We start from the raw sequence: 12,741 nt of genomic DNA, 5'->3' as shown, positions 1-12,741 counted from the left end.
GCTGACCGGTGCTGGGAAGGACATGCTGCTGCGGTTCCTGCAGGCAGTCGATCACTCTATTGTGCGGCAAATACTATCCCTCTCTGCACCGGCTCCGCAAGAAACACACTTCCGCCTGCAGCCACCGGATATCCGCCTCGATGGTCCAATCACAGCACCGAGTAAGACGAACCGAACACCAGGAACACTAGAACAAAATGTCATGGGTGCAATTTTGAAGACATGCGTCTCGTAACTGGAGCCCCGTTTCTGTCTTATCTGTCTATACAGCGCTAAGAGGGGTGTTATGATAATAAAATGGCTTCCAGCTCCGGCCCCCAGGTTGAGTTTGCTTTCTTTCCTCTGTTGACATTTCGCCCCCGGCCTTCTCCAGATTCCGTTACAAGTGGACAAAGCACTACAGCAAGTGGTTGTGTGTATGGAACACCCTCTGTGGAGGCCACAGCGTTGTGTCGTTCTCATGCGGCCAGGGGGCATTTGCTAGCTTTTCCGAGAGGAACCCCTCACCCTCAACCCCTCACCCTCAACCCCTCACTCACCCTCACCCTCACTCACCCTCACCCTCACCCTTACTCACGCTCAACCCCTCACCCTCACTCACCCTCACTCACCCTCACTCACCCTCACTCACCCTCACTCACCCTCACTCACCCCCACTCACCCCCACTCACCCCCACTCACCCCCACTCACCCTCACTCCATCACCCTCACTCACCCTCACTCCATCACCCTCACTCCATCACCCTCACTCCATCACCCTCACTCCATCACCCTCACTCCATCTCACTCACCCCCACTCACCCTCACTCACCCCCACTCACCCCCACTCACCCTCACTCACCCTCACTCACCCCCACTCACCCCCACTCACCCCCACTCACCCCCACTCACCCTCACTCCATCACCCTCACTCCATCACCCTCACTCCATCACCCTCACTCCATCACCCTCACTCCATCACCCTCACTCCATCACCCTCACTCCATCACCCTCACTCCATCACCCTCACTCCATCACCCTCACTCACCCTCACTCCATCACCCTCACTCACCCTCACTCACCCCCACTAACCCCCACTCACCCTCACTCCATCACCCTCACTCCATCACCCTCACTCCATCACCCTCACTCCATCACCCTCACTCCATCACCCTCACTCCATCACCCTCACTCCATCACCCTCACTCCATCACCCTCACTCCATCACCCTCACTCCATCACCCTCACTCCATCACCCTCACTCCATCACCCTCACTCCATCACCCTCACTCACCCTCACTCCATCACCCTCACTCACCCTCACTCACCCCCACTAACCCCCACTCACCCTCACTCCATCACCCTCACTCACCCTCACTCCATCACCCTCACTCCATCACCCTCACTCCATCACCCTCACTCCATCACCCTCACTCCATCACCCCCACTCACCCCCACTCACCCCCACTCACCCCCACTCACCCCCACTCACCCCCACTCACCCCCACTCACCCTCACTCACCCTCACTCACCCCCACTCACCCCCACTCACCCCCACTCACCCCCACTCACCCCCACTCCATCACCCTCACTCACCCTCACTCCATCACCCTCACTCCATCACCCTCACTCCATCACCCTCACTCCATCACCCTCACTCCATCACCCTCACTCCATCACCCTCACTCACCCTCACTCACCCCCACTAACCCCCACTCACCCTCACTCCATCACCCTCACTCACCCTCACTCCATCACCCTCACTCCATCACCCTCACTCCATCACCCTCACTCCATCACCCTCACTCCATCACCCTCACTCACCCCCACTCACCCTCACTCACCCCCACTCACCCCCACTCACCCCCACTCACCCCCACTCCATCACCCTCACTCACCCTCACTCCATCACCCTCACTCCATCACCCTCACTCCATCACCCTCACTCCATCACCCTCACTCCATCACCCTCACTCCATCACCCTCACTCACCCTCACTCACCCCCACTAACCCCCACTCACCCTCACTCCATCACCCTCACTCACCCTCACTCCATCACCCTCACTCCATCACCCTCACTCCATCACCCTCACTCCATCACCCTCACTCCATCACCCTCACTCCATCACCCTCACTCCATCACCCTCACTCACCCTCACTCACCCCCACTCACCCTCACTCCATCACCCCCACTCACCCCCACTCACCCCCACTCACCCTCACTCCATCACCCCCACTCACCCTCACTCCATCACCCCCACTCACCCCCACTCACCCTCACTCCATCACCCTCACTCACCCTCACTCCATCACCCTCACTCCATCACCCTCACTCCATCACCCTCACTCCATCACCCTCACTCCATCACCCTCACTCCATCACCCTCACTCCATCACCCTCACTCCATCACCCTCACTCACCCCCACTCCATCACCCTCACTCACCCTCACTCCATCACCCCCACTCACCCCCACTCACCCTCACTCACCCTCACTCCATCACCCTCACTCACCCTCACTCCATCACCCCCACTCACCCCCACTCACCCTCACTCACCCTCACTCCATCACCCTCACTCCATCACCCTCACTCCATCACCCTCACTCCATCACCCTCACTCCATCACCCTCACTCCATCACACTCACTCCATCACCCTCACTCACCCTCACTCACCCCCACTCACCCCCACTCACCCTCACTCCATCACCCTCACTCCATCACCCTCACTCCATCACCCTCACTCCATCACCCTCACTCCATCACCCTCACTCCATCACCCTCACTCACCCCCACTCACCCTCACTCACCCCCACTCACCCTCACTCCATCACCCCCACTCACCCCCACTCACCCCCACTCACCCTCACTCCATCACCCCCACTCACCCCCACTCACCCTCACTCCATCACCCCCACTCACCCCCACTCACCCTCACTCCATCACCCTCACTCCATCACCCTCACTCCATCACCCTCACTCACCCTCACTCACCCCCACTCACCCCCACTCACCCTCACTCCATCACCCTCACTCCATCACCCTCACTCCATCACCCTCACTCCATCACCCTCACTCCATCACCCTCACTCCATCACCCTCACTCCATCACCCTCACTCACCCTCACTCACCCTCACTCACCCTCACTCACCCTCACTCACCCTCCCTCACACAGTGCAATAGTTCTCAGACCATTTCAGTTAGAGCTTTTAGAAATGTTTATGGCTTTTTTTATTTGTAATACTTTACCATTGGCTACAGGAAACAAAAATGCTAAACATTTACAAAAAAAACCCATAAACAATTCTAAAAGCACTAACTCTAATGGTGCGAGACCTATTGCATTTCCAATGCTTGTTCTCTCTCTCTCAGTGGTGTGTCAGTGCCATGTTTAGCAGCGAGGTGAGTGTGGTGAATGCATCACTGTGTCACTATGGCATGTCTATACATTCTTGCCAACATGTGTAAATTCCCCTGGAATTTTTACCTTTGTCCTTGCGAGGCTTAGGGAAGTGTGCATCATCAAGTTTATCCTGGGAGGGCAGGGGCAATAAAGCGTTCTGCCCAGATATGTAGGGTGAAGTAATTTGGGTTGTTCAGATTTCTGAAATCTCACTCACTGAGTTCTGGCCTCGTCTGGCGTGCAATATATTGTTTTTGCAAAAATGTTCAGTATGTAAAAATAATGGTGAAGGTATAGTAAAGATAAAATAAAGGAATGAACGTTATATCTCTGGTACTCAAGTGCACGTCATTTCAGGAAGCTGTGCACACGTGATCAGGACAACTGGTTTCACCCACGGTGCAAGACCGTTTATGAATGAAGTGGGCTGACCCACTGAACCATACTGTGTGCTGTGGTGAGCAGGAACGAAATGTGACTCACACTTGAACACATGTTTATATATTTTTTATTCATTAAGATTTAATTTTTGGGGAAAACCTGAGACCAAGATAATGATATCCTGAACAAGCAATCTGCAACGGTCGGACTCGAAGGCTTGCTACACTTCACTTTAAAAGTTACTACAGGGACTTGGGTCTCATAATGGCCACATCTACTTTGGCAGCTCTAAAAGGTCAGTGCGGCTAAAGCACTCATCAACAGAGATTCTAAGGGGCAGCTGCTCTGCCGCTCTCCTGCTTTCCCATTGACTGCAGCCACGTTGCGCTCTGAAGTAACTGAAAAGTTACAGGCAGCACAGTTTAAAATTCCAAATACACCCCCCCCCCCCTCCCAAATCATATGAAAGAAAGAAAAGTCCAAATCACCAGTTTTCATATCGAGAAAACAAACAGTGCAACATTGCGGTAACTACCGGAAATAAGCGTGGGCGAAAGAAACGAGCCTTTGACAGTGAAAGGCGGGAAGGCCGATTCAGGGTGTTTTGTTTACAATAGAAGGGGCATTTTAAATTCTAAACTATGGAATTAGCTGCTGCGGGGAAAGTGTTGGAAAAACAGGATGTGAATATTGCTGGCAGGAATCGCGCCAGGGCAGACAGTTTTATTCTTCCTAATTCAAAGTCATCCACACTACATTTACTCACTAGTGAACTGTACTAAGACCCTTTCAGATACACGACTGCAAAAGTATTCTTTTAATCACTTTAGCTAAAATCCTATTTCGAAGGTCACCAGAGAAAAATAGGCACATTCACACACTGAACAAGCAACACCAGGCACTCGCGACCCGCCTGCCCCAGCTCCCTGAAAAAATGGCGGCCAAAAACATCACGAACGAAGCCACGGACAACAATACACAGAGACGAGACAGCAGCCACGCACGACGGTACAAGAGAGGGGGGAAAAGAGAGAGAGAGAGGGGGGAAAGAGAGAGAGAGGGGGGACAGAGAGAGAGGGGGGGAAAGAGAAAGAGAGGGGGGGGAAAGAGAGAGAGAGAGGGGGGAAAGAGAGAGAGAGAGAGGGGAAAGAGAGAGAGAGAGAGGGGAAAGAGAGAGAGAGAGGGGGGGGAAGAGAGAGAGGGGGGAAGAGAGGGGGGGAAGAGAGAGAGAGGGGGGAAGAGAGAGGGGGGAAGAGAGAGAGAGAGAGGGGAAAGAGAGAGAGAGAGGGGGGGAAGAGAGAGAGGGGGGAAGAGAGAGAGAGGGGGGAAGAGAGAGGGGGGAAGAGAGAGAGAGAGGGGGGAAGAGAGAGAGGGGAAGGGGGAAGAGAGAAGAGAGAGAGAGGGGGGAGGAAGAGAGAGAGGGGAGGAAGAGAGAGAGGGGAGGAAGAGAGAGAGGGGAGGAAGAGAGAGAGAGGAGGAAGAGAGAGGGGAAGAGAGAGAGGGGAAGAGAGAGAGGAAGAGAGAGAGGGGGAAGAGAGAGAGAGGGGGGAAGAGAGAGAGGGGAGGAAGAGAGAGAGAGGAGGAAGAGAGAGGGGAAGAGAGAGAGGGGGGAAGAGAGAGAGGGGGGAAGAGAGAGAGGGGGGAAGAGAGAGAGGGGAAGAGAGAGAGGGGGGAAGAGAGAGAGAGGGGGGAAGAGAGAGAGGAAGAGAGAGAGGGGGAAGAGAGAGAGGGGGGAAGAGAGAGAGGGGGGAAGAGAGAGAGGGGGAAGAGAGAGGGGGGAAGAGAGAGAGGGGGGAAGAGAGAGAGGGGGAAAAGAGAGAGGGGGAAAAGAGAGAGGGGGGAAGAGAGAGAGGGGAAGAGAGAGAGGGGAAGAGAGAGAGGGGAAGAGAGAGAGGGGAAGAGAGAGAGGGGGGAAGAGAGAGAGGGGGGAAGAGAGAGAGGGGGGAAGAGAGAGAGGGGGGACAGAGAGAGAGGGGGGGGAAAGAGAGAGAGAGAGGGGGGAAAGAGAGAGAGAGGGGGGAAAGAGAGAGAGAGAGAGAGGGGAAAGAGAGAGAGAGAGGGGGGAAGAGAGAGAGAGAGGGGGGAAGAGAGAGAGGGGGGAAGAGAGAGAGGGGGGAAGAGAGAGAGAGAGAGGGGGGAAGAGAGAGAGGGGAAGGGGGAAGAGAGAGAGGGGAAGGGGGAAGAGAGAAGAGAGAGAGAGAGGGGGGGAAGAGAGAGGGGGAGGAAGAGAGAGGGGGAGGAAGAGAGAGAGGGGAGGAAGAGAGAGAGAGGAGGAAGAGAGAGAGGGGGAAGAGAGAGAGGGGGAAGAGAGAGAGGGGGGAAGAGAGAGAGGGGGGAAGAGAGAGAGGGGGAAGAGAGAGAGGGGAAGAGAGAGAGGGGAAGAGAGAGAGGGGAAGAGAGAGGGGAAGAGAGAGAGAGGGGGGAAGAGAGAGAGGGGAGGAAGAGAGAGAGAGGAGGAAGAGAGAGAGAGGAGGAAGAGAGAGAGAGGAGGAAGAGAGAGAGGGGGGAAGAGAGAGAGGGGGGAAGAGAGAGAGGGGGGAAGAGAGAGAGGGGGGAAGAGAGAGAGGGGAAGAGAGAGAGGGGAAGAGAGAGGGGGGAAGAGAGAGAGGGGGGAAGAGAGAGAGGGGGGAAGAGAGAGAGGGGGGAAGAGAGAGAGGGGGGAAGAGAGAGAGGGGGGAAGAGAGAGAGGGGGAAGAGAGAGAGGGGGAAGAGAGAGAGGGGGGAAGAGAGAGAGGGGGGAAGAGAGAGAGGGGGAAAAGAGAGAGGGGGAAAAGAGAGAGGGGGAAAGAGAGAGGGGGGGAAGAGAGAGAGGGGAAGAGAGGGGGGGGAAGAGAGAGAGGGGAAGAGAGAGAGGGGAAGAGAGAGAGGGGAAGAGAGAGGGGGAAGAGAGAGGGGGGGAAGAGAGAGGGGGAAGAGAGAGGGGGAAGAGAGAGGGGGAAGAGAGAGGGGGAAGAGAGAGGGGGAAGAGAGAGTGGGAAAGAGAGAGAGTGGGAAAGAGAGAGAGTGGGAAAGAGAGAGAGTGGGAAAGAGAGAGAGGGGGAAAGAGAGAGAGGGGGAAAGAGAGAGAGGGGGAAAGAGAGAGAGGGGGAAAGAGAGAGAGGGGGAAAGAGAGAGAGGGGGAAAGAGAGAGAGGGGGAAAGAGAGAGGGGGGAAGAGAGAGAGGGGGAAGAGAGAGAGGGGGAAGAGAGAGAGAGGGGGAAGAGAGAGAGAGGGGGAAGAGAGAGAGAGGGGGAAGAGAGAGAGAGGGGGAAGAGAGAGAGAGGGGGAAGAGAGAGAGAGGGGGAAGAGAGAGAGAGGGGGAAGAGAGAGAGAGGGGGAAGAGAGAGAGAGGGGGAAGAGAGAGAGAGGGGGAAGAGAGAGAGGGGAAGGAGAGAGAGGGGGAAGAGAGAGAGGGGGAAGAGAGAGAGGGGGAAGAGAGCGAGCGAGAAAGAGAGCGAGAAAGAGAGCGAGCGAGAAAGAGAGCGAGCGAGAAAGAGAGCGAGCGAGAAAGAGAGCGAGCGAGAAAGAGAGCGAGCGAGAAAGAGAGCGAGCGAGCGAGAAAGAGAGCGAGCGAGAAAGAGAGCCCACACAAGGAAAAGGAGCACCCTCTAATCCTTGACTCTATCACTCTCGCACTCTGGTCAATGGCCAGAGCCAGATGAGTGGACCGTAGGTTTCGCGCTGGATTGTAGAAAAGAATATGGGAAGCCAGGTATCCAGGACCAATATTGTGGAGAGCCTGATACATCATTACTAATACTTTCAATCGAATTCTCTTCCTCACTGGGTGCTAGTGCAGAGAGTGCAGACTCGAGATTCTTGCTCTCTTAGGTAATTTCAGTAAGGAGGCACGCTGCAGCGTTTTGCACCACTTGTAATCTATGGATGGCATATTATGGCAAGCTGAGATACAAGGCATTAGTGTAATCGAGGCGAAACCTTATGAGAGCCTGGATAACTGTTTTCCTGGCCGTAAGGGAGAGAAGAAGCGTATTTTTTCAATGCTTTTAATATACGGAAGCACAAACTGGTCACTTCGCTAATCTGGGTTAAAATAGGCACCTGTCAAACCTAACTTCCAGATCCTGGCTGTGTCTGTACGGGACATAGGTAAAATGAAATCATCTGGCCAACAAGAGGACCAGCCAGAGTGTGCAGAGATGCCAAAAAAGAGAGGTTCGGTTTTGTCAGTATTGCACACTAGCTGATTCTGATGTAGCCAGGCAAAAACTGCTGTACGGCAAGATTTAATAGAGTCAATGCCCAGAACCTCTCCCTCCAAAAAGGAGAAGAGAATCTGTGTGTCATCTGCACAGGACACAATCTTAGCACCTAATAACTCAACAATTGGAGCAAGTGGGGTAAGGAAAACATTAAACGACTTAGGGATAAGGGCGGAGCCCTGCGGAACCCCAACAGAGATAGGTCTGTTGCCAGAGGAAAAAGGGGGCAGCCAAACCTCCTGTTCTCTGTTATCTAGAAAGGAGGATAGCCAGCTGAGGCCAAGATTCTTCACTCCGATCCATGCTAGACGGTCTAGGAAGACAGAATGAAGAACTGTACTGAAGGCAGCAGACAGATCTAACAAGACAAACACCGCACTGCCTTTGGCATCCAATGTATTCGGGCTGGACTGCTCCCATGAGGCACAGGGTCAGACTGATTTGCATATAGCCATGTCTGAACTGGGGTGGCAGAGTGGGCTAAAGAACGGTGATGGATTAAACCCAGATCTTTTGACTGGGTGTGAGTGTTTGATTGATTCAGATGCTCCGTCCATCACCACCCCCTTTTGTACCACCTGTTTCTGCAACGAGCATACATTGAGAAGAGAGTCCACAAAAGCCCATTTAAATTCATCACCATGCTGAGGGAGCTGTATGCCACCAGAGCTATCCTTCATAGCCCATCCACATGAAGAGCAGACAAAGGAAACAATGTCATTGCTTACTTACATCCAGGCATGATAAACAGGCTGGCCTAGGACGTAAATCAGTAAGTGCCTCTGAAATACATCGGACACAGTCCCCTGGTTTTATCATGATTTGGGCATAGTGGCTGGCGCTGGCCGCTAACAGGCACAGACTGGCTTGGCTTTGGCACGTACGCGCCACGGCTTTCCAGTGCCGCTGCTCCGCCCGCTTGAAAGTTAGAGTGCACACTAAACCAAAATAGCGCCTCCAACCATGCTGGGGAGAGAGAAAAAAAATGTCTGCCCACACCGTGTGGGCAAAGCATCCAGCAAACACCCTCACTCCTCCTAACCGATAAAAACATCATACACCAACAATTATAACATAGAAAAGCTAAAAAAATTTTTTAAAACAGCCTACTTTCGCTGCATCAGCAGAAAGACTTGCCTAGAAGGGCCATAAAAGACCTCTCCCAAAATACTAAGGTTCATTTGCTAAGTTAACTCAGAAGGCGATTCCATTCCTTTCCAAAAGAATCATGATTATACCGATACATAGTATAACCAATAATAGGAAGTTAAATGTTGGAAGGTAGACAATAGGTATTTCTTATAAATTAAATCTTTGCACACATTATTGTACATGGGATTGTATAACGTTTGCTACTGATGCTCTTAGTTCTTTCCTCCCATCAATGTAATAGGACAGCATTGTTTTTGCTGTCTAGACGGCACCATTTTCCCCCACAAAACTCCAAATGTAAAAAAAAACGGCCCTTTCAGACATATCAGAGAAATTACCCATTTTCTTTACCGTTAGCTGTTCTTTACTGGCCTTTCATAACACTACTGCAACACACTGGCATCCACAAAACGGCACATTTAATACTCTAGTGGGCCCGCACCCTTACTTTTGTTAGTGCTGTTGTCAGACATTAAATACACATCCAAATTTAAATTTTAATCTGCTTATTACAGATCAGGATACAAGTCTATTGTTGGCGATCTGCATGTGTAAGTACTGGCATAATAAAGGTCAGATCACTGCAAGTGCATAGGCCCTTAGGTATTCTCTATACTTGTCAAAGGCCCAGATGTCAACAAAAGTCCTATAAGAGAGAAGTAGGGTAAAACAGAAAGCCAAGTATTAGCCTTTTAGAGAGGGAGAGAGAGCATTTTCAGGTGTGTTAAGAAAATTGATTTAGACCGCCTTAGAGATCCACAATACATCCATTCATAATGAAACAACTAAAAATGTTAATAATATAAATGGATTTCAAGCTGTATAAAATAACAATACATCTTTTTTCTAAACTATCGGTTAAAAAAACTTTTACAAATGTCAAGATATAAAAACACTTGTTCATTAGGTGGGTGAGTGATTAATATTCCAAATCATGATGCGTAATTATATTAAAGCATTCCGGAGAAGAGAATAAAAAATGCTTTCCAACACCACTTAGTACTGGGAAGAGATGTAGTACACGAATAAAGGTTGCGGAGACCTAATTCTCAGTTTACAAATTGCAGAATCAACTACTTGAACTTTCAAAAAGTGGAATAGCTGGCCTGGAGATTACGATTCCAGAACAGCCTGATCACATTTGACATACGCAAGTGCAAAAAACAAATTTCTGATTTTAAAAAATAAAAAACGTATTTTTCCTCGAAGTCCTTCTCTCAAACTTACATTAAGTAGTGTCCTTAACAGTCAGTCAAAGACGTGTGTCCTTAACGAAAGAGCAGGTGCGTGGATGAGCCTATATCCCCAACAGATTACACTTGAAAGTTCTTGGAAATAGGTGCTGCTAAGAACAAGTTCAAATCTAAGAATCTGTACAGGTATAGTTGAACTCAAACTGCAAAATGTCCTTAAAATCTTCCCTTCATGCAAGTTTTAAAAAGACCAGCTAGAGAACGGAGCATATTTCAGAGCATATGTCAAAGATGCAGTAATCTTTGCTCTAGATATTTCTAATATATAATTAAAATGTCTCTTTCCCATGGGATAGTAAAAGTTTTCAAGAGCACCTGCATGGGAAAAGTGCAGCTTGTGGGAGAGAATGATTGCAAAGGTGTCCCCTCCCTCCCCCCAAGTAAACATAGTTACCAATCGCCACTTTTTTGTAGTCCATGTCTCAATTAAACGTGAAACCTTTCTTCTTCATCCTTAAGTCTAGCATTTTAGAGTTTGCAACATTTATCTTTAGAAAGCGACTTTTCACATAAGTGCATAATTCTTGCAGGTGTCTTTGTAGACCTAAGGGGTTAAATCAAACAAAATACCATCCGCATGTAAAAGGATATGAATTGTGTATGAGCCCATCTTTTATGGGAACTTATTCAAGTACCGGAATTTCTGAGGGAAATCAGATGTTTACCACCAAGGGTAGACAGGCGGTATTTCTTCTAAATGAAAACTTTGCACATATTACTATTGTTAAACTTGGGATGGGATGATTTTTGCTACTGGCGCTCCAAGGGGCATATTACCAAGCAATAGCGATAATTATCGCTATTGCTTGGTTAGCGTGAAAAAATTAACGCAGAGCTGCGGCGATTTTTATCGCAGATAAACCTTGGTTTATCGCAAATGCGATAAAAATCGGCCGCAATGCATGAATATCGCTGAAAAGTCCGCGATATTCACGCATTAGCGAGCTAATGCTCTTAGCCATGTTATCCACCTCCGATTGGATAACATGGCTAAGAACTGCTCAGGGCAGGTGTTAGCTTTTGGAGATATTCGTGCTTAGCGCGAATATCTCCAAACGTTGGTAATAGGAGATAGCGATGTTAGCGACTGTTTTCAGTCGCTAACATCTTGGCACGCCCACTTTGCATGTCATTAGTGATAAATATCACTGACATGCAAAGTGGGGCCCAAGATGGTCGCTATCTCCTACTAGCTGTCGCTAACTGGTGTTAGCGACAGCTAGGTAATAGGGAGATAATTTTATCTCCGCTTTCTTGGCTTTTAAAGCCAAAAAAGCGGAGATAAACCCCCTTGATAATATGCCCCCTAGTTCTTTGCTCCCATAAATAAAATATGCCAGCATTGTTTCTGCTGTCTGGGCTGCATCTTATTTTTCTCAATACTCCAAATGTACAAAAAAAAAGCTCATAATCACATCAGTGTAATTATCGATTTTCTTTACCATTAACTGTTTTCTGCTGGACTTTCATAACACTGCTACAACATACTGGCATCCAGAAAACGGCACATTAGTGTAGAGGCCCCTACTCTTACTTTTCTTGCTGATATCGCCCGATATTAAATGTATACCCAATCTTAAATTTCAGTCTTCTTTTTGCAGATCAGAATACTAGTGTACTGGAGATATGTATATCTAGGGACTGGCATAATAAATGTCAGATTACTCAGGGCACATGCCCAGAAATATTCTCTGTTCAAAGTCAAAGGCCCAGATGTCAACAATGCTCCTGTAAGAGTGGTAGTGTGTCACAGGAACCCAAGCACTAGTCTATATAGAGAGGAAATACGCTAGTAGGCGATGCACGCAAGGATACAAACGGAGATTAACGCGCGAGGGGGAGTCAGTTCCCGGGATCGGGTGCGACTCTCACCTGATCCTCCTCCGTCACGTCGATAAAAGCTGGGACACTCATGGCGCTGCCACTTCAGGGGCTGCTTAGAAGCACGCCGCCACTGGAAAGAGAGCAAAGCGGAAAAGAGAGTGGACCGGCTCTACGGTATTACTTCCGGTTCACAGCTCAAGAGCCTGACTCTGCTGTCATACCATACACTTTCAATCTAGACAAGGTTTTCACTCGACATAGACAATGGACTAATGATAACGCAGACTCACCCCATAGCGAGTTTACAAAGGCTACGAACCATGTGAACTGCCGTGTAAAATAACGTAAAGGCAAATAATGCTATTTTATATTTTCGTTTATTTGATGTAATTGCTATAGCACACCTAAAATCGAATTTTGAACTTTACCATCGTAAAATGTGATACCGATGTCACAGAACAACTCCGATGAATTCGTTTAGAATGCTAACGGAAACACAGCAAGATGTTTCAATTGCATCTTGTCTTATAGTGTGTGCTTGTTTAG

The 12,741-nt window shown here is 49.7% G+C and overlaps 1 protein-coding gene across 2 annotated transcripts in view; it reads right to left on the bottom strand.

Moving 5' to 3' along the window:
• Positions 1-12,401, bottom strand: part of EIF3M (eukaryotic translation initiation factor 3 subunit M) — a 206,788-nt gene extending 194,387 nt beyond the window's left edge. Inside the window, exon 1 of one of the 2 annotated variants that reach the window (XM_086955849.1) lies at positions 12,244-12,401. In XM_086955849.1, the coding sequence (XP_086811975.1) occupies positions 12,244-12,285 (42 nt within the window). In that variant the 5' untranslated portion in view covers positions 12,286-12,401. The remainder of the gene's footprint in view (positions 1-12,243) is intronic. The other variant, XM_086955850.1, reaches the window with a different exon arrangement.
• Between the last annotated feature and the right edge of the window lie 340 nt (positions 12,402-12,741).

Source organism: Lissotriton vulgaris, chromosome 2_1, assembly GCF_964263255.1.
Source record: "Lissotriton vulgaris chromosome 2_1, aLisVul1.2, whole genome shotgun sequence".
Classification (NCBI taxonomy): Eukaryota; Metazoa; Chordata; class Amphibia; order Caudata; family Salamandridae; genus Lissotriton; species Lissotriton vulgaris.
Note: the sequence above shows the minus strand (reverse complement) of the source record. Positions and strands in the feature narration are given on the sequence as shown.